The sequence below is a fragment of the Rhinopithecus roxellana genome, chromosome 6 (assembly GCF_007565055.1).
Source record: "Rhinopithecus roxellana isolate Shanxi Qingling chromosome 6, ASM756505v1, whole genome shotgun sequence".
NCBI classification, from domain to species: Eukaryota; Metazoa; Chordata; class Mammalia; order Primates; family Cercopithecidae; genus Rhinopithecus; species Rhinopithecus roxellana.
The window spans coordinates 30,073,125-30,100,657 of record NC_044554.1 but is presented as its reverse complement, the minus strand read 5'-3'; the positions used below and the strand labels follow the sequence as shown (position 1 = coordinate 30,100,657).

General features: G+C 50.6%; 1 protein-coding gene across 2 annotated transcripts; it reads right to left on the bottom strand.

Annotated features, from left to right (window-relative positions):
• Window positions 1-27,009, bottom strand: PDIA4 (protein disulfide isomerase family A member 4). Of its 2 annotated transcripts, none has more exons than XM_030932731.1 (10): window positions 26,643-27,009; window positions 18,694-18,868; window positions 15,714-15,919; window positions 11,696-11,834; window positions 9,029-9,165; window positions 8,637-8,795; window positions 5,020-5,171; window positions 2,865-3,021; window positions 2,110-2,343; window positions 1-1,134 (listed from the first exon to the last, which is right to left on the bottom strand). In XM_030932731.1, the coding sequence occupies exons 1-10, from the start codon at window positions 26,728-26,730 to the stop codon at window positions 719-721; spliced, it is 1,863 nt and encodes a 620-aa protein (XP_030788591.1). In that variant the 5' UTR covers window positions 26,731-27,009; the 3' UTR covers window positions 1-718. The 2 variants fall into 2 exon arrangements, with proteins under 2 accessions (XP_030788591.1, XP_010367479.2); XM_010369177.2 differs by having other exon boundaries at window positions 8,946-9,151.
• Between the last annotated feature and the right edge of the window lie 524 nt (window positions 27,010-27,533).

The following is a 27,533-nucleotide window of genomic DNA, read 5'->3' as shown; positions in this document are numbered from 1 at the left end:
TTTTTAATCGTTTTATTCCACTGCGACAGACTACTCTATCCTTTCTACCACCCCACCGTATCTGCATTTGGGTCTGGGGTCCTTTCTGCTCCAACACTGTGGCTCTCAAGAGGTGGAGCTGCCACATGGGGGGCCTCCCCCCTGGAGCTGAGCCCACCCTGGGGGACCTTGGACCATGCCCCTTTGCCCCCGGCCCTTGGTTTGCAGGGAGGCCACCTGGCGATGCCCAGCCTGAAATGGCACCCCTGGCAGGGTCGCTCAGTGGCAGCTCTCACTTTGTGCTGAAACAGGAAGCGATCAGAAACACATACCGGAAGTCAAATCTCCTACGCTGACAATTTCTCAGACAACGAAAAAGCAAAGAGCAAAATCAACATGATTTGACAAAGGAATTTTAAACCTTAAATTAAAAAAGAAAACATTTTCACACAGAATTATCTGCTTTGAGAAATAAAGAAATTAGAAGGTGTAAAAAAAAATTTCGAACCCCAAATAATGATAAAAATAGATGTATCTATAAAAATCTGGACTAAACTATTCAGTCATTCATGGTTATTCAGTATTCAGAGCATGAGGTGAAATACCAAAGTATAAAAAACTAAAGAAAAAAAAAAGGAATCCGACATACTGCCGTTTGTTGCCAGCCTCGGCGTGGGCGCCCTGACCACGGGCCACGCAGGGCCTCTGCTTCCTCCCACCCTCCGCAGACCTCAGGCCTTCAAAGCTCTTCCTTGGTCCTGCTCAGTTTTGTGGCATGTTCTTCTATAAACTTGCTCAAATGCTCCAGATCTCTGTCTCCACCCTCAAATTTAACTGGGTTCTTTTTGTCCCCACTGGGGGCAAAGTAGATGGTGGGGAAGCCCTCCACCTTATAGCGGTCGCTGGGGACGTCGTTGGCAGTGGCGTCCATCTTGGCAATGACCAGGCCCTTCTGGCCCTTGTACTTCTTGGCCAGGCTGCTGTACACGGGCTCCAGCTGCTTGCAATGCCCGCACCATGGCGCGTAGAACTCGATGAGGACGTCCTTCTTGGGGTCCATCACAATAGAGTCGAAAGTCTTTCCCACAACAACCTTGACGAGTCCCTTGTTGTTCTTGGGCACTGGCTGGGATTTGATGACTGGCTTCAGTTTTCCTGACAAGGAAAAGCAAGGCGGGGAGGGGGCGTCACTGCTGAAAAGGCCAAAGATTCTGGGGGCTCTCTCTGGACCAGGAAGTGAGGCTCGTGTGACCACCAGAGGGGCCAGTCACACAACAAGAGCCTCGTCTCCAAATGCCCCATCCCCCAAAGGGCAGTTTATTTCTCTGGCGAGCCACTACGTTCTACTCTCTACTCCTCTACTCTCTCTGTCCCTGCAAAGGCCAGAGAGGCTGCAGGTGGCTCCAGCCCAGGCCTAATGGGCCACTGGGTCCTGTCGGGAGACCATCACAAGAGTCGCTGCCCAAGCAGAGGGTTCCTGTGAGCACTGCCACTGAGGGCCCAGGAGCCATGGTGGAGAAGCGCCAGGACAACTCACAGACATCGGACCAGCACGGTCTGCCCACAACGTGGCCAGCGCTGGGGACCCGGGGCCATATGCTCAGCCAAGATCAATAGGCTCTATTTAAAGCCGCACAGCAAGGTGGCTGAGGGTGAAGAGGCTCTGAGTCAGGCTCTGAAGCCACAAGGGGTGTTCAGCGCACCCAGACTTTGCCCTGTCTAGACTCCATGTTCAGATGCCCTCTCTGCACACCCCGGCCTTAGTCCGGAATTTTAGCACATTGGCGCCGAAAATGTGATAAGGCTGCTGAGTGATGCTAGATAAGCCCTGAGATGGACCCCAAATCTTGCTTTTACTTTCAAAGTAAACACTGGGAGAACTGCCGAGAAGAAAATAATAATACTTGCAAATGTTCCTTCTCCTAAGCTGTTCTGGTGCCTTGGAGTTTGGGGTCACAGTTGACCTTTCTCTGGACGATAAGTCAGAGGGTCCCTCGGGGATGAGAGGGGGCTGCTGGCTGACTTAGGGGGGTGTCATGCCCGTGGCCAGAGCACCAGACGCCCCATGACCTGTCTGCATTCTGTATGACGAGCACAGCAGCTGATGGGAGACCCCAGCCACAGGCTCACCTTTTTTGAAAGCAGTGACAAACTCGCGGAGGGTGTCGGAGTCAAACTCCTCTGGCTCCATGGCGAACTTCTTCCCGCTCTCGTCCAGGATGGCGGCGTTGACATCCTCCCCGCTCTCGCTGAGCCCCAGGTCCTTCACCTCCCCAGCATAGTCCTCCTCGTCCGCAATGGCAAAGGTGTACTCAGGGAAGTCCTTGGCCACCTCTAGGACTTTGCTCCGCCAAAACTGAGTTGCTGAAAGGGACCAAAGGCCGTAAGCCAGGTGGCCAACACAGATCAAGTCTCAGCTCAGACTCTAAGGTCAGGCTTCAGGTCCTGTCACTAATATTCTGACATTGCTAAAGCTCTGGATTTACCTCAATTGGAGGGAAACGCATTTCTGGAAGAGCCCCACTTATAATGGGGGGCCACGGCTGCAAGCCCAACAGGCCCGTAAGACCTGTGCCCAGCTGGCATGGCCATGCCTGCCTGGGTCAGGGGCTGGTCTAGTCCCAGCTCTGCAGCCTCTGAACTCCTCCAAGTCTCAGCTACCTCAACTCTAAGAGGGTTCTTGACCTGAATCTAAGCTCCCATCTTGCTTAAAAGGGAAGCCATCAATTAAAAAATACTCCTGAGCCACCAATGTGCAAGGGCCCCAGGTTGGGATTTCTGAGTGAGCCATGTACATACAGCCACACCTCCCTCAACACTCCATCTTGCCTGAAAGAACGAGTCCCCCCCCATCCCCCAGCCCCGCAGGTCCTGGGGTCCCTCACCAGCTCTGTAATCAAAGCTGAAGTCCACACTGTAGTAGACAACCACCAGGGGGCGCCTGGTGTAGCGCTTAGCCTCATTTGATGCCTTGCGGTGGCCAACCAGGGGCAGGGCGTACTTCAGCACGAAGTCCTTGATGGCCGAGTCCTGGGTGGAGCCCTGATTCAAAGAGGGAACAGGTTAGAGGGCCCACCATCTCTCTGCCATTGTTCTTGAGTATAATGTTTGAGTGACTTCGGGGGAATGGAAACTTTGAAGGGATGAGTCTCAGGAGGCAAAACACCAGGAGGCTTGACCCCACTCAAGCGCAGCCCAGTCATTCCCTACTGTCTTTTGGGGCTCCCTTCCCTCCACTGAACAGTAGGTGGCTTCTTAGGAAAAGGCAAACAAACACCTTGGCCCTTTCCTTGGGCGTGTAGGCTCACTAACCCCAAAAAGAGACCACTCAAGGCAGGCCTGGCGCTTGGTGGACAGGAAGGGTTATCACAGACTGGGCTGTGTGGAACTTTCCACCTTCAGCTTGTGTGATCTTCATGCAGGGTGTCCTGAGGGCTCACACTTCACAAGGACTTGAGTCCCTCACAGACATCGCCCTCCAGGGGTGGGCACAGCAAGGTCAGCCACCCGCCAGAGGCTGTACAGGCAGCAAGTGGTGGGTGGACCTGTGAGCCCAAGGGCTCCCGTGGGGATGGGGCACTCAGGGAGGGGGCCTTGTGTGGCACTGAAGGGCAGGAGGGCCCCACTGGTGAGAAGGGAGCAGAAGGCACCCAGGGAGGAGGCGGCAGAGACTGAGGCAGGGCACGAGACACAAAGAGGGTCTGGCGTGACAACGCTGGAGGGTGGGATGTGCTGAAAAGGTGGGCAAGGAGGGCCTGGGAGGCCATGCTAAAGCACAGATAATCCGACTGTCTCCCAAGTGGCAGGAGGCCATGGAGTCTTTAACGATTGACACTGCGCTGCATGCACTTCACTCTGCAGGGAAACGCCAGAGGAACTGGGAGCAGCAGCAATGTGCCCGACAGACAAGACGGCACAGATCTTGAAGCGTCTACTGAAAGTCACAGACCCCTTTCCTGGAACATGCACTCACACACAGAGCTGTGTCTGATTCTCGGGATCCATGGCCCCACAAGCTCATCAGGACCCCTCTTTGGGCCCCGGATCTTATCTCCGGATGGAAGGAAGTGAAGCTGGGGGAGAGGGGTCACAGACGCCACAGTGAGTCCAGGGAAGAGGAGCTGTCCTGAGCTTCAAGTTGGTAGAGAAACAGATGGGATGGACACATAGACCTTGAGAAGGAGCGACAGGACTAAAGACTGAAGAAGGAGACAGAGGATGTGGAGACCAGAAAGATTCAGGGTGGTTCTCTCCAAGGTACTGCCAGGTTCTGGTGCAGGTCCCTGGGATTCCTGTCCCGCCACGCCCCTTCCTCCAGGTCCCATGACAGCCCACAGCCCAAACAGCCAGGGTCCTGACACTATGGGCCAGTAGGACCTGGAAAGGCCCCTGTACCCTAATCTCAGCTCTGCTTCCCACCAGGAGCTGTGAGGTCCAGGGTGGGGGACAGAGCTCACTTCTCTGCAGCCCAATCTCTGTTAAACAAAAGCTTCAAACTCGACATCTAGGATCCTTCCAAATCTGAGATCTACACACTGAAGTGCAGGGGTGCAGTAATGGGAAAAAAAGGCAAAATCCACCCGCCAAGTTCAACAGCTCCCTCTGGTGAACAGAAAGGGCTGCTGTCCCTTTGTAGCCCCCAACCTGAGCAGCCCCAAAAAACACGACTTGGCCTCAACAGAGCACCACCTGCTGGCCCAGGCCAAACCCACAGTGGAACAGGTGCTGGAGGGAGACTGGTGATTGCCTGCCAGGAGGGACGAAGGGTGGCAGCAACTGTTCTGGCAAAACCAAGAGCAGTTCTGCCAGGCCCCAGGACCTGCCAGGTGTGCGGGAGCCCCAGCCCTGTCCCTCCGGCAAACGCAGACCACAGGCTGCCTGCAGAAAACCTGTGGGGTGGGGAGAAGGGGCTGGAAAAGGAGTTCCAGACCCTGCAGACAAGAGCGAAACCTCCACAACAGAAACCTCAGAGGCGGCTCAAAGCAGAGTCCTCACGCCTGCTGGGTGCCCGGGGCTGGCATGGTAGAGGGGTCTGCTTACCTGGACGTCCATCACGTGGCTCCGGGGCTCATACTTGGACTGGAATTTCTCAGGCTGCATTACAACCAACTGCCCCTGGGAGACTTTCAAGAACTTTGCAATTTCTGTGCTGAAAGCATGGTGAAATTTGTAATCTTCTCTCAGGTTGTTAGCTGAAACGTTAACAGAGTAAGATGTAATTTTGAAAATTGCCTAAATGTCTGAGTTTTAATTCGTTACCCACGTCAGCCAAAGCAAATGTTCTGAAAATGACCACTGGAGGCTGGGCGTGGTGGCTCACACCTGTAATCCTAGCACACTTTGGGAGGCCCAGGCAGGTGGACCATTTGAGGTTAGCAGTTCAAGACCAGCCTGGCCAACATGGTGACACCCTGTCTCTACCAAAAATACAAACATTAGCCAGGTGTGGTGATGCAAGCCTGTAGTCCCAACTACTTGGGAGGCTGAGGCACAAGAATTGCTTGAACTGGGGAGGTGAGGTGGAGGTTGTAGTGAGCTGAGATCACGCCACTGTACTTTTAGCCTGGGTGACAGAGCGAGACTGTCTCAAAAAAAAAAAAAAAAAAAAGAAAAGAAAAAAAAAATCACCACCAAAATTTGTGTGGATTCCTATAACTTAAACACTTGAAAGGAGGTTTTTAAAAACTCGGTACAGGTATAATGTCTAAATCCTGGCTGGGCACGGTGGCTCATGCCTGTAATCTCAGCACTTTGTGAGGTTGAGGCAGGAGGACTGCTTAAGCCCAGGAATTAGTTCATTTATTATTTATCTGAGACAGGGTCTTGCTCTGTCGCCCAGGATGGAGTGAAGTGGCGTGATTTCAGTTCACTGCAATCTCCGTCTCCCAGATTCAAGCCAATTCTCCTGGGTAGCTGGGACTACAGTCATATGCCACCATGCCTGGCTATGTTATGTAATTTTAGTAGAGACAGGGTTTCGCCATGTTGGCCAGGCTGATCTCGAACTCCTGACCTCAATTGATCCGCCTGTCTTGGCCTCCCACACTGCTGGGATTATAGGCATGAGCAACCGTGCTCGGCCAAGCCCAAGAGTTTAAGACCAGTCTGGGCAACATGGTGAGACCCCATCTCTATAAAGATAAAATAACAACAACAACAAAAGCCGGTCAAGTTCACTGAAAAACAGCTAATTGGCCAGGAGCTGCTGTTGACTGATGTCTGTAAGCAGCACGGATTCTTTGGCAGGCGGAATGTTCTGGAGCCTACATAAGCAGCACACAGTCCTATATCCTTATGTTGAGTTTTCACCTCCAGCACCCTTCATGGAGGTTTAAATCTCCCTTCCTCAAGTTGGTGGGCTGGAGCTCCGAATGAAGTTCTTTGGCTAAAGATACTTTTACTTAAATCTGTGAAAATGCATGATGAAACCCCACGGTCTGAGGGCACCCTTCCACAGATCTGGGCAAACTTTCTGAGAAGGACTAGAGTGAGTAGTTTCAGCTCTAAGGACCACATAGCCTGTCCCAACTGCTTAACTCCACTGCTGGTTGCTGAAAGCAGCCAGACAGGGTGTGAACACAGCAGTGTTCCAATGAGATGTCACCTGCAAAGACAAGCCATGGCCAGAATGGGTGTGTGGGCCACAGTGTCAACCCCTACCCTAGATCCTACAGGTAAACGCACCTTCAGTCCCTCCCCATTCTCCTCCCCAAGGCATCCAAACTCATCCTGAACTGATCTTGAGATTTAAACATTGGGTGTCACCCTACCCTTGAGCTCTTGCTCTAGAGGTTTGTGACTCCCAACTGGGTTGTAAGACACATGTGGCTGAGATGGTAAACCATGTTTTTGGGAGGGCAGGGGATGGGAGCAGCCTGGATAAGCTTGTGGCTTTCAAGAGTCACATAGACTTAGATAATGATAGTTTTGTGACCTACTAACTGTGTAGCTTTAGGCTTGTTAGTTATTAGCCTTCTGAGCCACAGGTCCTTCTCTGTAAAACAGGGGCATTAAAATCCACTAAATAAGGCCACATGGGCTGGGTGCTGTGGTTCACATCTGTAATCCCAACACTGTGGGAGGCCAAGGCAGGAGGATCACTTGAGCCCAGGAGTTCGAGACCAGCTGGGCAACATGGCAAAACCTTGTCTCCACAAAAAAAAAAATTAGCTGGATGTGGTGGCGCTCACCAGTAGTCCCAGCTACTTGGGAGGCTGAGGTGGGAAAATCACCTGAGCCTGGGGAGGTCAAGCCTGCAGTGAGCTGAGATCACACCACTGCAGTCCAGCCTGGGCAACCAGAGACAGACCCCGGTCTCAAAATGAATAAATAAATATCTAGATGGCATCTGTTCTAAGCCTCCAGGTGTCCCAGGGATTTGCTGTCAGTTGGCTTCAGGCAGACACAGACTCGCATCAAGAACTTCACTTCCTGCCCACCCCAGGACCACAGACCCTTTCATCCCACAGCCGCCCCTCACTGCTCCAGCCCCGCCAATCTGTCTGTAGAACATCTTGTGTCCCTGGGGCTACCCTCTCTCTCATAAGCAGGCAGACACAGCAGGCCCAGTGACTCTTGCCCCATCTGCAGCCCTAACCCTGCCCAAGCCAATCACAGACGCTGACTCCTAGGAATGTGGTGCCAGGCCCGCCTGGGACCCACTGCACCGGAACCTGCATTTTAACAAATTCCCTGGGGATGTGAGTGCACATCAATGCATACAACTTACAGTCAGACTTGGGGCTAGGGACTCCCCTGCTGCCCATAACCCTGGGTGGATTGGGGTTTCCTTCTGGAATTTTCTTCCTGACTAGTTAGGCATGAATAACAAGGCCACCTAATTAACAGACGAAGGGAACTGAGCTCTACTGGTTTTATACATTAATCTGCATTTGACGTATGCACAATTGTTATTGTGCAGCACAGAATTAGCACTGAGTAGCAAGCTGTGCGTTTGAAAAATTATAATTAGCACTTAGCCAAGCTGGTTTTGGTAGAGGGGGAAGAGGGTGGCACTCAGAAGACACTGATGAGGATGGTAAGGACCCTGAGTATACCTGTCCCCAGGCATCAGGAGCCAGACCAAGGCAGATGATGGATTTCAGGATAGGGCAACTGCCACCTGCCCCTACCCCCGCAGAACACTATTGCCGACAGCTGTTCACAGGCATTTCACTCCTCAGGCTAGTAAGACGAGCATTTATTATGCACTTAGCATTATCAGGCACGTTGCTAAGCACTTCATCTACATTACCTCAATTTAATAACCTCTCAGAAAAGACTACCACCTTGGGCAAGAGACCACTAGGCTAAGCCTGTGGTCACAGTGATAACAACTGCAAGAGCCAGGCCTTGAAAGCTGGTTTGATTCAGAGTCTCGCACTTTATGGCCCACAGACCTTCCCTCCAGCAGAAGGGCTCGGGCTCTGGAAGGCAGACATGGAGCTGGGACCGGTCTGACTGTGCCCCTCCCCTGCACCGAGGCCAGGAAGGCCACAGGGCACCCATCTCCAACCCCAGAATGGAAAGCTTGTTCCCAGAGATGGCTCATCAAACCACCCCCTAACGGATGTCCCAGGAGCTTTCTGAAAAATTAGGCCAACCGCAGACCACCCAGGACACACACATTTTGTTCAGCCCAAAGGGCCACAACTCACCAGCATCCTGGTACTGCTGGTAGGCTGGGTCACTCTCTCCCTTAAAGACCCCAATGATGATGACATCGTCTCCATCCTTCAGGAACTCCTGGACTTGCTTCAGGGTCAGAATCTCCTTGGAGGGAGGCCCGGACTGCTCGATCATGTAGTCAACGATTCCTGGGAGCAGGGCACACACCTGAGCAGGGGCCCTCAGAACTGCCCACCTCCCATGGCCCATGCCTGCCAGCTCCCAGCACCTTCAAGGGCAGCTTCCTGTTAGGGAGTTTCCCTTCCCCACTGTAGTGGGAGAGAAGGGAGTGGCCATACCGTATTTTTCTCGTGGGCCGTTGTAGTCAAAAGGCCTTCCTTTGCGGAAAATTTTCAGAGTGGGATATCCAGAGACATCAAACCTCTTGGCCAGGTCTGTTTCGGCGGTGGCATCGACCTTTGCCAGCGGAATTGGAGGAGAACGCTTGTTGAGCTCCTTGGCGGCCTTTTCATACTCAGGGGCAAGTTTCTTGCAGTGTCCACACCTGCCAAGAGGAAACTGGTTTGTCAGGGGCTCATTCTAGTGTGGACTCACTTTCTAGCTAAATCAGCTGCAGAAACCCATCCTGTGCTCCCTGGTAAAGTGGCCACACCCAGTAAGCCTCTGAGTGCCTCCTAGACCCTCGGGCCCCTCAGGCGCTACCGACAGACAGACACAAACTTCATCCCATGGCATTCACACACGGGGGTGGGGCACGCGCACACACGCACAGGACACACTCAGGCTGTTAGGAACTGCGGCACAGGGGAAAACATGGGAAAGGCCAAGAGAAACACTGTCCTGAGGAAGAGGACTTTCTTGGCTGGGGAGTTGGGGGTCAGCAAAGATGTAAGTCACAGATGGCTTCAGAGAATGAGTAGCAGTGGAGCTGGGATCCAAGGGACAGCGAGGAATTAGCCAGGAGTCCACGGGAGGTGGGGCGAAGAGAGGGTCGGCAGGTCCAGGCTAACAGGAACAGAGGCATGGAGGACAGAAGGGCGTCACAAACTCTCACTGACACAGACCACCCAGGGAGGAGATGAGGGAGAGTCCCCTGGAGTCAGTATTGTGTCACCTAGCCCATTGCCCACAAGAACTGGCCAGGCACAGAGGCTCACTCCTGTAAATCCAGCACTTTGGGAGGCCGAGGCGGGCAGATCACCTGAAGTCAGGAGGTCGAGACCAGCCTGGCCAACATGGCAAAACCCCATTGCTACTAAAAATACAGAAATTAGCCGGGCGTGGTGGTGGACACCTGTAATCCCAGCTACTCGGGAGGCTGAGATAGGAGTATCACTTGAACCCAGGAGGCGGAGGTTGCAGTGAGCCAAGATCGCACTACTGCACTCCAGCCTGAGTGACAGAGTAAGACTCCGTCTCAAAAAAGAACCAGCATCCCACAACTGGCTGGGGCCTGGCACTTAGGAGGCTCTCAGTCCTGAGTTAAGATAAAACACTATCCTATCGAAGTCCTTAGGACACCCAAATGAATTAAACGGTGCATCCTGCAACTTCAAAACCATTTGCTGGCCGGCACAGTGGCTCACTCCTGTAATCCCAGTGCTTCCGAAGATGAGGCGCGAGGGCTGCTTGAGGCCAGGAGTTCAAGACCAGCTGGGGCAACATAGCGAGACTTCATCTCTAAAAATATTTTGTATATTAGCCAGGCATGGTGGCATGCACCTGTGGTCCCAGCTACTAGGGAGGCTGAGGCAAGACAACTGAGCCCAGGAGTTCAAGGCTGTAGTGAACTATGATGACGCCACTGTACTCCAGCCCAGGTGACAAAGCAAGGCCTTATCCCAAAAGAAACCTCAGAAAACAAAACAAAAAACAAACAACCTCCCGCCACAAACACAAAAACACATCAAAAGACCAAAAAACTGTTTGTGAATAAATGGATAATTATCTTCTGAGGCATCATCATCCAGATCAGGGAGATCGCACTACACTCGCTGAGTGTGAGCTGTGCAGCAGTCGGCTCAACCTGGCTCCTGAGCGAGCCACAAAGCAACCCGCAAGTTACATAGGCAGCTGCCACTCTCCCTCTTAATCCTCCCACCCATCAGGTCGGTCAGGGCCTCATGTGTAACAAAATAAGGGTCTGTGTCTCTCCAGCATCGCAGGAGGGTTAGGAGGGTGCCCCACGTGTCCCAGACGCTTCCCTCCTTCTCTCGCAGATCATTTCCTTCTCTAACCACCCACCTGACTTCACTTTTCATCTGCACATCCAACAACTCCCAGGTTTCTGCTGCAGAATCCAGTGGCCTCGGGGTTGGGCTTATCCAGGCATTGCCTGGAACAACGGTGTCCTGGTCCCAAACCTGAGCCCACTGTGCAGAAGGTGTGACCTGCCCCCTGCCTGTGCATCAGCCATGGCCTCCACTTGCTGGTTCTAGGCCCAAAAGCTTCCTCTGCTTATGGAGACTCTCCAGGACTCACTACAGAACACACCCATCTGAGGCGGTTCTTGCTGGCCTGATAGCCGGACATACCAGCACTGCTCAAGAATCAGAATCCCAGCTGACCCACCACAAAATCATCCAGACAGACGGTACTCTGGGCCGTCTCCTGGGAAGGCAGATGGTCTCTCCTGGAGCTAGGCTCCCCTCTGCCTTGAGAGCTGTCTTTCTTCTGCTCTGCTCTGTACTGACTGCTCCCGGCTCATCCATGCACCTGGTTGTGCATCCCTCCTCTCCCCTCCCCGCGGAGCAGCCACCTCAGTTCCCCAAGCTGGGCAGCTCAGACCAGCCACTGTACTTGCTCCCACTCCAACCACCTTTCTTTCTGTTATCTTCTTTCCTTTGGGCCCCTTCTCCCACCCAAGAATGGACTACTTGGCAGCTCCTTCCACATCCACTCCCAACAGCTCCCTTATATCCACGCTTCTTCCAGAACACCTGGACCTCAACCCTGGCCTACAACTTGTGCCCACCTTGCTCCTCTGCTGTTCCTGCCTCACGGGCAGGGACCTGCCGTCTGCGCCCGCCACCCTGCACCTAGTGCACAGCACGGTACCGAATATGGGAAGGGCCTGACACCACCTTACCATGGGGCATAAAACTCCACCAGAATGATATCTGCATCATTCACAACTTCATCAAAGTTCTCTTTGGTCAACACAAGTGTGACTTCTGGTGGAGGCGTCCAGTCAGGCTGGGAGACTTCTCTGACCTTGGCAACAATTTCTGAAAGAAACCAAGGAAGACTGAGCAAACAAGGCCCAAACTGGCAGGCACTTCACCTCCCTCCAGAAGCAGACGGGGAGGGAGAAGCAAGCAAGCGTCAGGGCCCACAAGAACCGGAGGTGTCTGATTTCCTGAAACCTGGCTGCATCTCTGCAGTTTTGGGGACACAGCCAAGAGTCAGAAGGTTCGCTGTTTCCCAACAATTGTCCATCACATTTCCACAGCCTGCAGACTTCTCCAGATGAGGCCGAAGACTTACTGATGATTGAGACTTCCTTTACCATCACTGCTATGGTACTAACTTCATGCAAACTTTTGATTATATATGCCTAGGGATATCATTTTGGGGCATCTCATTCACATCTAATGTTACTGTATTACATATATCATAAGATGTATGCAAAAAAGAAAAAAAAAAGGAAAAATTTTCAAGAGGAGCTCCCATTGCTCAAGATGCAGTGGCATTACCTGAGAAAGCTTTTAATAAATGCCCATCTGTAAGCCTCATTCCCCAGAAATGGATTCCAGGGCTGGAGTGGAACAACAAATTCGTACAAAAATGTGCCAGGCAGTTCTTAGGACGAGTGGTTGCAAACTGTCACTCTTTTTCCCTACTGTAGAATCTACCAAGGAGCCAAATTTAGAACCACTCCTGCAAAGCTGCAGTCTTCAAACTGAAAGGTGCACAAGCATCTCCTCTGTGCATTCACAGCATGAAGTATCTGTCCCCTGCCCCCCAGCCCACACCCAGGGGTCTTGAGGCACTTAACACGTAGGAGGCCTGTTTACGAAAACATAGTATATGCTGCTCTAAAGTTTCCAAAATGGCCATGTCTCTCTCGCAGTCAAATGTTGGCCACAGACCCCCAAACACATATGCCTGTTTATTTTGCAACAATAGAAGTACTCAACTTTCAGGCCAGGAGTGGTGGCTTGACTGTAATCCCAGAACTTTGGGAGGCCGAGGTGGGTGGATCATGGGTGGTCAGGAGTTCAAGACCAGCCTGGCCGACATGGTGAAACCCTGCCTCTACTAAAAATACAAAAATTAGCCTTGCGTGGTGGCACGTGCTTATAACCCCAGCTACTCAGGAGGCTGAGGCAGGAGAACCCACTTGAACCCTGGAGGCGGAGGTTGCAGTGAGCCAAGATTGCACCACTGCACACTCCAGCCTGGGGGACAAAGGAAGACTCCATCTTAAAAAAAAAAAAAAAAGAAGTACTCAACTTTCAACTTGTTTTAGATTAAGTTCCTTATGTACTGATATAGTTAAGACATATTTGTTAAATAAAAACATGAAGATACAGGATAGTATTTGAGATATACTAATAACTGTAAAAATGGGAAAATCTCTCACACACATACACACACTTGCTTTTATGTATACAAAATATCTCCAAACAACACACAAGAAACTTGTTACACTAGTACCTTCTTAGAGGGGAGCTGGATCACCCAGGTTCAGGGAGGAAAGACTATTCATTAATCTCCCTCTCTGAATTACTAAGTTTATAAACGTATTACCTAGTCAACAGACAAACTGTGACACTAAATATCAACAGAAGTGACTCCATTTTCTTTGTATATCCCATAATGAGTACCATTGCTTAAAGGAGCAGAGGACAGCCTCTCACACCATCTCAGAGATACGATCTCAGAGTAGAGGAGAGACTTACACCATCTCAGAGATGTGATCTCCGATCACATCCAACTGACACCACACTCCACAGATGAGATGCCAAGGCCTGGCAAGGGGGAGGCGCTCGTCCAGAACACAGGCCTATCTTATGTCTGTAAGGACTGGAAACCTATTCAACGCTCTTTCCTCTACTCCACACTGGGAATGGAAAATGCAGCATCTTTTTTTTTTTCTTTTTTTTTCCGCCAGTGATTAAGAGAGACTTGCCCTTGCTAAAGGATACCATGTGCATTCATTTAATAAAATTAAATAAACTGTATTAAAATAAAATTAAGAGGCCAGGCACAGTGACTCATGCCTATAATCCCAGCACTTTGGGAGGCCGTGGTGGGCGGATCACCTGAAGTTGGGAGTTCGAGACCAGCCTGACCAACATGGAGACACCCTGTCTCTACTAAAACTACAAAATTAGCCAGGCGTGGTGGCGTGTGCCTGTAATCCCAGCTACTCGGGAGGCTGAGGCAGGAGAATCGCTTGAACCCAGGAGGCAGAGGTTGCAGTGAGCTGAGATTGTGCCATTGTACTCCAGCTTGGGCCACACAAGCAAAACCCCGTCTCAAAAATAAATAAATAAATGTTAATAAAATTAAATAAACTTTATTAAAATAAAATTAAATAAACTTTATTAAAATAAAATTAAATAAAACTTAAATCATGTATTTGTTCATTCATTTAATAAAACGTATGTAGTGCCTAATGTGAGCCAGGCAGTGGATCCATCAGGCCAGATTGCAGACATCCTCAGAGAATCCCTGGATGTGGCTCTCTGCACCTGTGGTTCTCAGCACATGGCTTCGAGCTAGCAGCAATGGCGAGCCCTGCACCCTTGTAAGAAATACAAATTATTAGCTGGGCCTGGGGTTCACGCCTGTAATCCCAGCACTTTAGGAGGCTGAGGTGGGCGGATCACGAGGTCAGGAGATCGAAACCATTCTGGCTAACACAGTGAAACCCTGTCTCTACTAAAAAAAAAATACAAAAAGTTAGCCAGGCGTGGTGGCGGGTGCCTGTAGTCCCAGCTACTAGGGAGGCTGAGGCAGGAGAATGGTGAGAACCTGGGAGGCGGAGCTTACAGTGAGGTGAGATCATGCCACTGCACTCCAGCCTGGGCGACACAGCAAGACTCCGTCTCAAAAAATTAAAAAAAAAAAAAAAAAAAAAAAAAGGAGGCCAAGGCAGGTGGATCACGAGGTCAGGAGATCAAGACCATCCTGGCTAACATGGTGAAACCCCGTCTCTACTAAAAATACAAAAAATTAGCCAGGCATGGTGGCACACACCTGCAGTACCAGGTTCTCGGGAGTCTGAGGCAGGAGAATCACTTGAACCCAGGAGGTAGAGGCTGCAGTGAGCCATGATCACGCCACTGCACTCCAGCCTGGGCGACAGAGTGACACTCTGTCTCCAAAAAAAAAGAAAAAAGAAATGCAAATTATCTGGCCTGACTTGTATCGTATCTAGACTGAAATTGTACTCAATCAGAAACTCTGGGGCTAGGGCCCAGCAATCTGAACAAGCCCTCGAGGTGACTGACGCTTGCTAAGCATTAAGAACCACTGCTCTAGACCACCACCAACACCCCTAACCTCTGATGTCATTTCCTAACACTCCTGTTTTTATTTATTTATTTACTTATTTTTGAGACAGAGTCTCACTCTGTCACCCAGGCTAGAGTGAAGTGGCACAATCTCAGCTCATCACAACCTCTGCTTCCTAGGTTCAAGCAATTTTCCTGCCTCAGCCTCCCAAGTAGCTGGGATTACACACATGAGCCACTACAAGTAGCTAATTGTTGTATTTTTAGTAGAGACAGGGTTTCACCATGTTGGTCAGGTTGGTCTTGAATTCCTGACCTGAAGTGATCCAGTCACCTTGGCCTCCCAAAGTGCTGGGGTTACAGGTGTGAGCCACCGTGTCTGGCCCATTTCCTAACACTCCCGCCCATGTTTTGAGTTTCAGAGTCTGAAACGTAAAGAGGCCATGCCCCAACCCACCCAGCCTGCACGCCCCCCTACCCCCACCCCCCACCCCAAGAACAAGTAAACATTCTAGAGGCCTAAGGCTCCTCAGTCCCTGGTACCCTCAGCTTTTCTTCCTCTATTATCCAAATTCCCATTCTCTTAACTTTCTGTTCCTGCAGGAAGGAGTTCTTCCTCTACCAGCTCAGGTACCAGCTCACCTTCTTGGGTTCTGGAGCCCTCGTAGTCTACAGCCTGCCCCTTCTTAAGGATCTTGATGGTGGGGTAGCCACTCACATCAAACCTGCTGGCCAGCATAGATGCTGAGGTTGCATCGATCTTGGCAACAGGAATGGGAGGATCATTATCCTTTAATACGTTGGCAATTTTTTCATATTCTGGAGCAAACTGCTTGCAATGTCCACACCTAACAATCAGATTAGGGAGGGCGAAAAACATTAACTGTACCTATGGAGATTTAAATGCAACAATACATACTGTACCTATGGAGATTTAAATCCAGTAATACATACTGCTATGGTCTGGATGTGGTTTGTCCACACCAAAATGTTGAAATCTGATCCCCAATGTGGCAGTGTTGGGAGGTGGGACCTAGTGGGAAGGGTTTACGTCTGAAGGGTGGAACCCTCATGAACAGGTAAATGCACTTTCAGGAAATGTAGTTTAAAAGAGCTTGGTATGGCCAGGTGCAGTGGCTCAAGCCTGTAATCCCAGCACTTTGGGAGGCTGAGGTAGGTGGATCACCTGAGGTCAGGAGTTTGAGACCAGCCTGGTCAATATGGTGAAACCCCATGTCTATGAAAAATACAAAAAATTAGCTGGGTGTGGTAGCGGGCGCCTGTAATTCCAGTTACTCAGGAGACTGAGGCAGGACAATTGCTTGAACCTGGAGGTGGAGGTTGCCGTGAGCCAAAATTTGAGCCACTACATTCCAGCCTGGACGACAAGAGCCAAACTCCATCTCAAAAAGAAAAGAGTAAGCGTGGCTTCCTCCTCGCCATGTTATCTCTGTACGTGCCCACTCTTCTTCCACTTCCTGCCAGGAGTGAAGCAGCATGAGGCCCTCACCAAAAAGCTAAGCAGATGCCAGCACCATGCTCTTGTACTTCCCAGTCCGCAGAACTGTGACAGAAATAAATCTCTTTCCTTTATAAATTACCCAGCCTCAGGTACTCTGTTATAGCAACACAAAACAAACCAACACACACACACACACAAATGGGAACTTTTAGACGGGCGCGGTGGCTCAAACCTGTAATCCCAGCACTTTGGGAGGCCAAGGTGGGTGGACCACGAGGTCAGGAGATCAAGACCATCCTGGCTAACACGGTGAAACCCCATCTCTACTAAAAATACAAAAAGTAGCCAGGCGTGGTGGCAGGCACCTGTAGTCCCAGCTACTCGGGAGGCTGAGGCAGGAGAATGGCGTGAACTCGGGAGGCGGAGCTTGCAGTGAGCCGAGATAGCGCCACTGCACTCCAGCCTGGGCGAGAGCGAGACACCACCTCAAAAAAAAAAAAAGGGAACTTTTGGAAATACCTGTGGTTAAGAGACACAACAAAACATAAAGGCGAAGACCAAAGGGGCTTCAAAGTCAAACAGGTCTAGGTTTAAATTCCAGCTCTGCCCTAGGGCAAATACTTTCAATATCTAAACCTCAGTCTGTGGCTGGGCACGGTACCTCACGCCTGTAATCTCAACACTTTGGGGGTCTGAGGTGGGCAAATCACTTGAGCCCAGGAGTTTGAGACCAGCCTGGGCAATATGACGAAACTCCATCTTTACAAAAAGTACTTTGGGAGGCCAAGGCGGGCAGATCACTTGAGACCAGGAGTTCAAGACCAGCCTGGCCAACATAGTGAAACCTGTCTGTACTGAAAATACAAAAATTAGTTGGGTGTGGTGGCAGGCGCCTGTAATCCCAGTTACTTGGGAGGCTGAGGCACGAGAATCGCTTGAACCCAGAAGGTGGACGTTGCAGTGATCAGAGATCATGCCGTTGCATTCCAGCCTGGGCAAAAGAGTGAAAAATCTGTCCCCCCAAAAATTTTTTTTTAATTTCTGTTTTAACTTCAAATACGGTAAATATTGATAAACATGACCCCCTCTGAGGTTCTTACTTCTTAAGAATGTTATGGACCCTTTGAACTAAAAAGTACAAAAACTTGGTAATTTATGTAAGAGGAATAATATAACCTCAAAGAGTCTTGCTCTATTGCCCAGGCTGGAGTGCAGTGGCACGATTTCAGCTAGTTGCAGCCTCCGCCTCCCAGGTTCAAGCAACTCTCCTGCCTCAGCCTCCCGAGTAGCTGGGACTACAGGTGCACATCACCACACCTAATTTTTTTATTTTTAGTAGAGATGGGGTTTCACCATGTTGGCAAGGCTGGTCTCAAACTCCTGATCTCAAGTGATCTGCCTGCCTTGGCCTCCCAAAGTGCTGAGATTATAGGTGTGAGCCACCATGCCCAGCCTATTTAGATGTTTTAAATAAAACACTTGTGCTATGCTTGACCTCAGACACTGCACAAAAGTGAGTGTATCCTATTTGGTCTCAGAAGTGAAACAGGGAGGGCATGAGATAGAAAAGCAAAGCAGGGGTCACGAGATACAAAACAGTAGAGGAGAAGTAACGGAGGAGACGGACCCAAGAGCTCTAACAGACTGCATTAGGAGGGGTAAAGACAGTAAAAGAAGTGGGGATGCCTGACTGCTCCCCTCACAGGGTCGATGTGTGTAGTAAAAAATCCACCACACAGGCCAACAGCCTGCACTTGGGGCAGCTGCCTGAGCATCAGCCTTTGAGGGAAGAGGAAGGAGGGGTGGCCTCAGACAGGTCGGGGCAGAATCTGTAACAAGGACGTGTCTGTTACCAACACGGGGCTGTGTCACTGCTGCTTGTTAAATGCCCGTCCCCCAGCTGTGACCATCAGAGGACTTATTCATCTTTAACCCACTGGACTGAGACAAGAGGACATTGCCTTCCATGAGGGCTGGCTCACTGGCAGTTCCAATGCAAAGTGGTAGAACGAGTGAGCTCCCAGCATTCTTAAAGCTAGAGTGCAAGTTCCTGCACCCAGACACTCCCACCCCACCCCAGGGTCTGGATGACCAGGTGAAGGGCTGAGCGCATACAGCACAGTGCTCGTCCACCTGCAGGAATCAGAACGCAGTCCTTACCATGGAGCATAAAACTCCAGCAGCACTGTATCTTTGTCAGCCACAAAATTATCAAAGTTTGCATCATTTAGGACCAAGACACCGTTTTCTTCCTTAACTTCCAAGTCGTCTTCTTCCTCATCATCTTCCTCCTCCTCCTCTTCATCCTCAATGGCATTTTCTCCGTTAGAAGAATCTGAGTGGAAAACACCCAGACTGGTTACAAACCTGGTGGTGACTCTCCTTAAAACTTTCCTGGCCGGATGTGGTGGCTCACACCGGTAATTCCAGCACTTTGGGAGGCTGAGGTGGGCGGATCACTAGGTCAGGAGTTCAAGACCAGCCTGGCCAATATGGTGAAACCCAATCTCTATTAAAAATACAAAAACTAGCCAGGCATGGTGGCACGCGCCTATAGTCTGGCTACTTGGGAGGCTGAGGCAGAAGAATCGCTTGAACCCGGGAAGCAGAGGTTGCAGTGAGCAGAGATTGTGCCACTGCACTCCACCCTGGGTGACAGAGTAACACTCCATCTCAAAAAAAAAAAAAGTCCTAAAACTCATACACTTCAAAGTGTCGAGTCCTGGGTGGTCCCTGGGGGGCCCACCACGCGACTGGCTGGTGACATCAGGCCTCCCTCACGCCAGCAATTCTGTTCTAAGTTTGCTACTTAAAATGTCATTCAGAGGGAGGTCATGGCTAAATATTTGAAAACCACAGCTCTAGAACATAAAGTCCAAATGTCACAGCATAAGTTGGAGGGCAGCACAGGCTACCCTTTCAGAGTTTCGGCCCCCTGCCTTGCTCTGCAAACCTTGCCCTGAACCCAGACAGCCTCCGCACTGGCCACCTCCTCCCTACTCCCTTGTACTCCCTTCTGCAGTATTCCCCGGCCTCGCTCCTGTAGCTCTGGCTCCCCTACCCACATCCCACACTCTGCGTTTCAGGGGCACTGCATTTCATGATCTCCCCCTAGCTTGTTTGTGTTCAAGGTTATTGCTCACTGATGTGCCTCCTCCTCACCCTGTATGTTTCCACAGGCAGGGCCCCAGTAACACCTCCCATGAACAAATTATCTGCCTGGCCCCAAAAGAATACCAACAGGAAGCAAGTACTCAATCTTGACTTTTTACTGCAGAGGATGGAATACTAATTCCATTTCTGAAAGGGGGTGGCATTTTACCTCATACCCATAAAAAATAGCCCTTTGAGTTTTATAATCCTTGAGGAAAAGGCTGAAGTGTGAAGGGAAAGAGGGTGGGAAATCACATTTCACTTATAAAGGCACCCCTGAGTAATTTCCAGGATGACAAATACAGAAACTGATGGGGTCAACATGCATCAAAAATCACACCTTTATTTGGAAGCTAAGTTTTCTTCCTAGAATGCGAGAAATTGTGTATATTTTATTTTCAAGGTTCAATTTATTATTATTATTATTATTATTTTGCCAAACCACAGATACAAAGAACATGGAGTTGCCGTTTTTATTAACCAGGTTCTCTGGCTACTGTCACACCAGCAAACAGAACTGGGCACAGCAAGCATGGTAATTTCATTAACGCTAAAGCCAGAATGTTTCCAGGGGCCAAATATCCTTTTCTGGAGATGTGTCCCAGGAGGTAAATGAACACTGCTAGTTACTGTTTGGGGCTGTGGGTGAGGTCAGGGTCTGAAAACCTGCCCCCAGGATCCCAGAACTCCTGGGGCTCACCAACTCTAATGAAGGAACCCTGCGTGGACTCTGCGGCTGTTTGGCCACGGAGGCAGCCTGCACCCACCCCACATGGCCGTGCCTGCCCTCTGCTCCTCCAGCCTACTCCTTGGGTCTGCATGGAGCAGGGAGAAGGGGGCGGCTTTGTTCATTACCGTCAACATTTACCGATCTGCAAACTTTACAAAAAAGCCAACAAGAAAGCCCACCGGCACACTGGTTACCCGCACTCAGTCCTTTTCCTTTTAAGCATCCCACAACTTTTCCTGACTTGCACACTCCTGTTCCAACTTAAGGCCGAGGCTCCTCCTTTGTCGGCGGAGGGAGAAACAGCTCTAAAACACCAAAAGCAAACTCACCCATCTGAGGTGAGCCTCCTGCCTGCCACCCTTCCCTCCACACCGGGAACTTCCTAGGCACGGTCAGAAGTTCACGGAGGGCAGGACACAGAGAAACACAGCCTGGGTGCAGGTCCACCTCCCCTGGGGTCTCGGGACTGTGTGTGTCTGACAGTACAGGCAGGAGCCAGGCTGACATCTCCCCAAGGAGAAGAGGGAAATCCAATGTTCCCAAGGTTTTCTGGTCTCCCTTTTCAGATCATTCTAGACCCCTAAGAGGGAGAAAAAAGAAAAGATCCTCTGCTCTGTGCTATTTAGAAAATCTTGCCCACTCTATTTACCTGTGTCTTTGAAAGAACCGTGTGAGGTTGAAATGCACATCTTGCTCTGATGTCATTAACTAAGACCAAGCCGAAATACTAGGTTGGTGAAAGTAATTGAGATTTTTGCCATTTTTTTTTTCAAATCCTGGGTGGTCCCTGGGGAGACCGCCAGGGCCCCCCCGGCTGGCAGTTAGGTAGTGCTTTTGGGCCATCTATATCCACTCTCCTCTCACTACCTAGCTGCTCTGCCCAGTACGAGTCAAAGTACTTGCAAGCAGATGGGAAGATTGGAGGAAGGTTGGAAATAATGCACTGGGGAACTTAATCGACTCTTCCAGCGAGGAATCACAGCTAGGAGAGGAAGGGAAACTCAATAATTGGCTCAGGGCACAGCGGAAGACTGACGTTTGCAGTAAAGAGGCCTAAAACATGACCACATAGGCAACTCCTTTCCAGGGTGAATTTTACAAAAAAGAAATAAAGATGTGTTCTTACCTATGGTCGGCTTGAAATGGGCTCTCAACACTACAGTGTGATAGAGCTCTCATGATTAAGTGGGAGCTGACTAGTCACCATTGGACACAGCATTCCTAAGAGGCAACTCATTTCTTGACCCTTTTAAAAAATAAATTTTTGCGAGACACTGGTAGATCACGCCTGTAATCCCAGCACTTTGGGTGGCCAAGGAGGGCGGATCACCTGAGGTCAGGAGTTTGAGACCAGCCTGGCCAACATGGCAAAACCCCATCTCTACTAAAAATACAAAAATTAGCTGGGCGTGGTGGCGCATCCCTGTAATCTTAGCTACTGAGGAGGCTGAGGCAGGAGAATCGCTTGAACCCAGGAGGCAGAGGATGCAGTGAGCCAAGATCATGCCACTGCACCCCAGCTGGGCGACAGAGTGAGACTAACAAAAGAAAAAAGAATTCTATTATCTTTTTAAAGAATAAACAAAAAATAGGACATTCCCTATGTAATTAAGGACTCTCAACTGCATGGACCCTACCTTTCCATTCCTCCCCAGCTCACAGACAAGCCCAGGATTGATTCTTCTGCAATTTGGGAAGGTGCTAGCTCTAGATTCCTATCTACCACAAACCCACACATCCCTGCAAGCAAAAGAGTCCACGTTTTAGTGCGAGAACATTTTTCTCTGGGCTTCATTTTTAAAGGTGGACATTCTAGGATAGAAAATATATCCAGGGCTGGGCGCAGTGGCTCACGCCGGTAATCCAAGTGCTCCTCTGGGAAGCCGAGACGGGCAAATCATGAGGTCAGGAGATCAAGACCATCCTGGCCAACATCGTGAAACCCCATCTCTACTAAAATACAAAAAAAGAGTTAGCCAGGCATGGTGGCGCACGCCTGTAATACCAGACACTCAGAAGGCTGAGTCAGGGGAATTGCTTGAACCTGGGAGGTGGAGGTTGCAGTGAGCCGAGATCGCACCACAGCACTCCAGCCTGGCAACAAGCAAGACTCTGTCACCAAAAAAAAAAAAAAAAAAAAAAAAGGCCAGGCATGGTGGCTCACACCTGTAATCCCAACGCTTTGGGAGGCCGAGGCAGGCGGATCACCTGAGGTCAGGAGTTCGAGATCAGCCTGACCAACATGGAGAAACCCCATCTCTACTAAAAAAAAAAAAAAAAATTAGCCAGGCGTAATCTCAGCTACTCAGATGACGCCACTGCACTCCGGCCTGGGCAACAAGAGTGAAACTCCGTCTCAAAAAAAAAAAAAAAAAAAAAAAAAAAAAGGCCGGGTGCAGTGGCTCACGCCTATAATCCCAGCACTTTGGGAGGCCAAGGCGGACGGATCACGACGTCAGGAGATTGAGACCATCCTGGCTAACACAGTGAAACCCCGTCTCTACTTAAAAAAAAGAAAATACAAAAATATTACCCTGACGCAGTGGCGGGCGCCTGTAGTCCCAGCTACTCGGGAGGCTGAGGCAGGAGAATGGCGTGAACCCGGGAGGTGGAGCTTGCAGTGAGCCGACATCGCGCCACTGCACTCCAGCGACAGAGCAAGACTCCGACTCAAAAAAAAAATATATATATATATATACACACACACATATATATGTCCAGAGCCTTTCAGTACCTTCTGAAAAGATGCAACCTTCCCCAGCATGAGACAAATGAATTCCCACGTTCATCTCCACATTGCTCAGTCCATGTGCTAAGGCCTCTCCTGAAACGTGGGACTCTCACCTAAGCAGGCTCCCACAGTCCCTGTCCACTCCCACGGGGCACACCTGATGACAACACTGGGTCCCTGCCCAGACGCACGCAGCTCCTTTCAGGATGTCCTCAACTCTCCATCCTCAGCTGATCACTCTCATCTCCACCAGAGAAGTGCCTGAAACAGCTGCATAAACTCTACCATCCAGCCAATACTGAAGAGTTTATATTAAACACAGAAACAAGAACTGTGTTATCAGCTATGTAACCATTATAGCTGATATTTATTTATGTACCAGGCACTGTGCTGGGTTCTTAAACACACCACTTCACCCCTTAAGGGAGACTGTATTACAGGTTATATTACATGTTACAGATGAAGAACTGACATGCAGGAACTTCAGTCACCTGTCCAAGGATCACAAAGCTACTTAGTGGAGGGTCCTGACCACTTAACTGCTATGCTATATTGTCACCTTAGATTTTCTTCCCAATACGCCCAAAGTTTTTGGTGGAATCATTTAGATTTTCCACATTTTTATGGCTCCAAAAATAACTATGTCTCAGGAATCAAAAGAAGAGAGCAGTTTAATGCTTCCTTAGCATGAAACATAGGTGACTTTCCACTTACTTTTAAATCTAAACAAACCAATACCACATAAAAGCAGGCAACAAACAGGATCAGAGTATTTTCCTTTCCTATTTTAGCAGGAAGGATGCGTAGAGCGCAGGCACCTTCTGAGACTGGAAAGTCGTGCAACCTGAGGCTTAAGCCATCAAAGCTTAACAGTGTATTTAGTAACCATGTTGGGGCATTTAAGTTCCTAGACACAACTGTGCTGTCTAAATCTAAAATGTAACGGAAGCAAAAAGAAAAAAAAAAGCCTCGAGACTTGAAACACTTGAGGGGTGAGGTAGTGTAGACTTGAAATAAATCTGTTGGACAAGTTATCAGTGAATCTATGACAGGTTTTGACAACAAAAGGCCGAGGGATGCCCTCAGGGATTAGAAAGGGTCAAAGTAAGCCCACATTGTGGCTCACACCTGTAATCCCAAACACTGGGAGTTTAAGGGTGGAGAACTGCTTGAGGCCAGCCTGGGCAACATAGTGAGACCCCCATCTCTACCAAAAAAAAAAAAAAATTAGCCAGGCAGCCGGGTGTGGTGGCTCACTCTTGTAATCAGGAGATTGAGACCATCCTGGCTAAGACGGTGAAATCCCATCTCTACTAAAAAATGCAAAAAATTGGCTGGGCATGGTGGCACATGCCTGTAGTCCCAGCTACTCTGGAGGCGGAAGCAGAAGAATCACTTGAACCCGGGAAGCAGAGGTTGTGGTGAGCTGAGATCACGCCACTGCACTCCAGCCTGGGCGACAGAACGAGAAAAAAAATTAGCCAGGCGTGGTGGCAAGCACCTACAGTCCCAGATCCTTGGGAGGCTGAGGCAGGAGGATCCCATGAGCCCAGGAGTTTGAGGCTTAAGCAAGCCATGATCGCAACAGTGCACTCAAGCCTGGGCAACAGTGTGTTATCTTGTCTCGGGAAAAAAACAAAACAAAACAAAAAAAGACCGGAGCTAGAAGCCCCAGGAGGCCTGCCCTTGGCCATCATGACCCCTGGGATTCCTAGGCTCACCCCAGGAGCAACTGCTTCCCAGGGACTCTACTGTGTTGAAGACCTCTGATCCAAAGGACAAACGTGCTGGTCCTATAATACCTCCTTAAAGCCACTCTCCCAAGCCTCTCAAGAGTCCTCCCAAAAACAGAATCACTGGATCAAAACCAAGGCAGTGCTATAGTGCTTTTCCGCTATGTTCCAAAAAGCACCTTCCACCCACACTGGTCCTCAAACTTCACTGTGCCTCCAGAAGTTAATTCTACATCTCAAGGGAGAAGTGACTTAAAACGCAGATTCCGGGGCCCACCCCTGCATTCTGCTTCAGTGTATTTTGGGCATCTGTATTTAAATAAACTGTATTTAAATAAACACTCAGGTGATTTGGGTAAAGGTCTCAAGACACAATTTGTAAGCAGCCCCGCTAGCTGGTTCCTTTCCGCAGGTGTTTTTCTCGCCGAGTGTGGGTTTTTACTTCCTTTTCTATTTGGGCAAAGACTCTTTGAATCAGTGACCCACACAAAGTTACTCAATCTGTTTGAAAGAGTATAAAGTTCACAATTTCCCTACACACTAACATTATAAAAGAGTGTATATTTATATTGGAACAAACTTAGGTTAAAAAGCTAGTGATTGAAGCCGGGCGCGGTGGCTCAAGCCTGTAATCCCAGCACTTTGGGAGGCCGAGACGGGCGGATCACGAGGTCAGGAGATCGAGACCATCCCGGCTAACCTGGTGAAACCCCGTCTCTACTAAAAAATACAAAAAACTAGCCGGGCGTGGTGGCGGGCGCCTGTAGTCCCAGCTACTTGGGAGGCTGAGGCAGGAGAATGGCGTGAACCCGGGAGACGGAGCTTGCAGTGAGCAGAAATCTGGCCACTGCACTCCAGCCTGGGTGACAGAGCGAGACTCCGTCTCAAAAAAAAAAAAAAAAAAAAAAACAAACAAACAAACAAAAAACCTAGTGATTGAAAATAAGGGCAGAGAGGAAGAAAGTTTAAGACCAGTACCTGGATGCCTTATTCTCTAGAAATAACAACCTTTTCTTAACTAGTACTTCCTAATCTTCAGAGTTCTTATGTTTGCAGTTAGCTCATTTCGAAGAAAAATGCAGGAACCACGAAGAAGTTGTTAGTATTCCTACTGGAGTGCGCGCTTCATGGGCAGGGACCACACTGGTTTCCTCCCAGAACCCAGTGCAGGGACTGGCACACAGTAAACGCTGAATAAATGCAGAAGCAATGGTATCTCTAGTTTCTCAAAGTTGCAAACCAAGCCATCCTTTTCTCCCTTGAACCAGAATCTTTGGATTAATCATTTCCAAATCCACACACATTTTAAGAAGGAATGCTTGCTGTTCCAAAGAACTGGCACTTCGTTCTTCACGCCTCGCCCCTTCTCTACAGGGGCTCCCTCTCCCTTCCCACTGCCTGGGCGCATTCACCTGGAGTCAGCCTGGACCTGAAAAAAATCTGCAAATTAGGGCGAAGGACCCAGCTGCAAAAAAGGCGCTCTGCAGCCCTCTCCAAGCCTCGGGTGACAGGAGGCTTCCATGGAGTCGGAGCCCAAGAGACCCCGGCCACCTTCCTCTCCCAGGGGCCCCAAATCGATCCTGCCACCGCCCCCCGCCCCCGCCCCTTCAACTCCGCCAAGTTTATCCCGGGCTCGGCGCCCATCGCTAGTTCTGGAGCGGACCGCGCGGAAGCCAGCCCGCCGGGGTCGCAGCGCCCGGGCCCCCGCACATCTCTGCAACCCCGCAAGCACGGCCCGACCCGCGGCGCGCTTGCCGCTCACCTTCGTCCGGGCCTTCGGCACCCGCCACGGCCAGCAGCTGCGCCAGCCCAAGGAGCAGCAAGAACAGGTAGGCTTTCCGGGGCCTCATGGTACCGGGGGCGGAGCGCGGCCTCCTCGCGTCGGCTGCCGCTGCGCGTACCGAGAACTCCGGGTCTGGCCGACCGCCCGTCGCTCCTTAGCGACGCGGGAGAGCCGGAAAAACCCACGGGAAGTCAGCCCCGGCGATTGGCAGGGGGCGGAGGAACCCGTGGGCCGGCCAATCCCAGAGTGACGCCGGCGCGGACCGCGTGCGCCTCGGCCGACTAGAGTTGGCTCCGCGGCCCTAGGCCCTCCTCACTCCTGCGCGCGCCCCTCGGCTGCGCGTTTAAAACTCCGAGCCCTAACGTGAGGTGCCCCCTTCTGATTGGCTGCACCACGACCACCAATCAGCGGTTGCCACTCGGTTTGCTGGGAGCGCACAGGCCAAGAGAGGGAGCGGGGGAGAACAAAGGCGGCGGGCCGGGCACGGGGAGGGCGGGCCCTGGCTACGCCTCGGGGCGCTATTGGCCTTCGGTGTCGGGGGCGGGGTAGGAGAGGCGGAGCCTGGTAAATAGGGAGCGGGGCGGGGTTCGGCTCAGCATTCTGTGACGGAACTTGGCAATAAGAACACGTGTCGGTACCGGAGCGGTGGGGAGCAGTGGCGAACGGGGCGGTCCTCGCAACCCGCCGGGGCTCTGGGAGGTTGGAGACCAACGCGGGCAGAGGAGCACGAGCCTGTCTGTTGCTAGAAAGAGGGGAGAAAGGGGTTTCCAAGTCCGCTACATGTTCGTGGGCTTCTTGATTTTTCTGCTCTAGCAAATCAAAGTTTCATTTCTCTCCGGAGTATTGAGCTAGAAAGCGGGGAAGAGCATG

Coding starts and splice junctions, on each gene's coding strand:
- PDIA4 (XM_010369177.2), bottom strand. CDS start 26,730: ATGAGGCCCCGGAAAGCCTACCTGTTCTTGCTGCTCCTTGGGCTGGCG. Junction 5,172..8,636: donor CCAGCAGTACCAGGATGCTG/GTGAGTTGTGGC, acceptor TTAACGTTTCAG/CTAACAACCTGAGAGAAGAT. Junction 3,022..5,019: donor GCCACGTGATGGACGTCCAG/GTAAGCAGACCC, acceptor TCTTTGAATCAG/GGCTCCACCCAGGACTCGGC.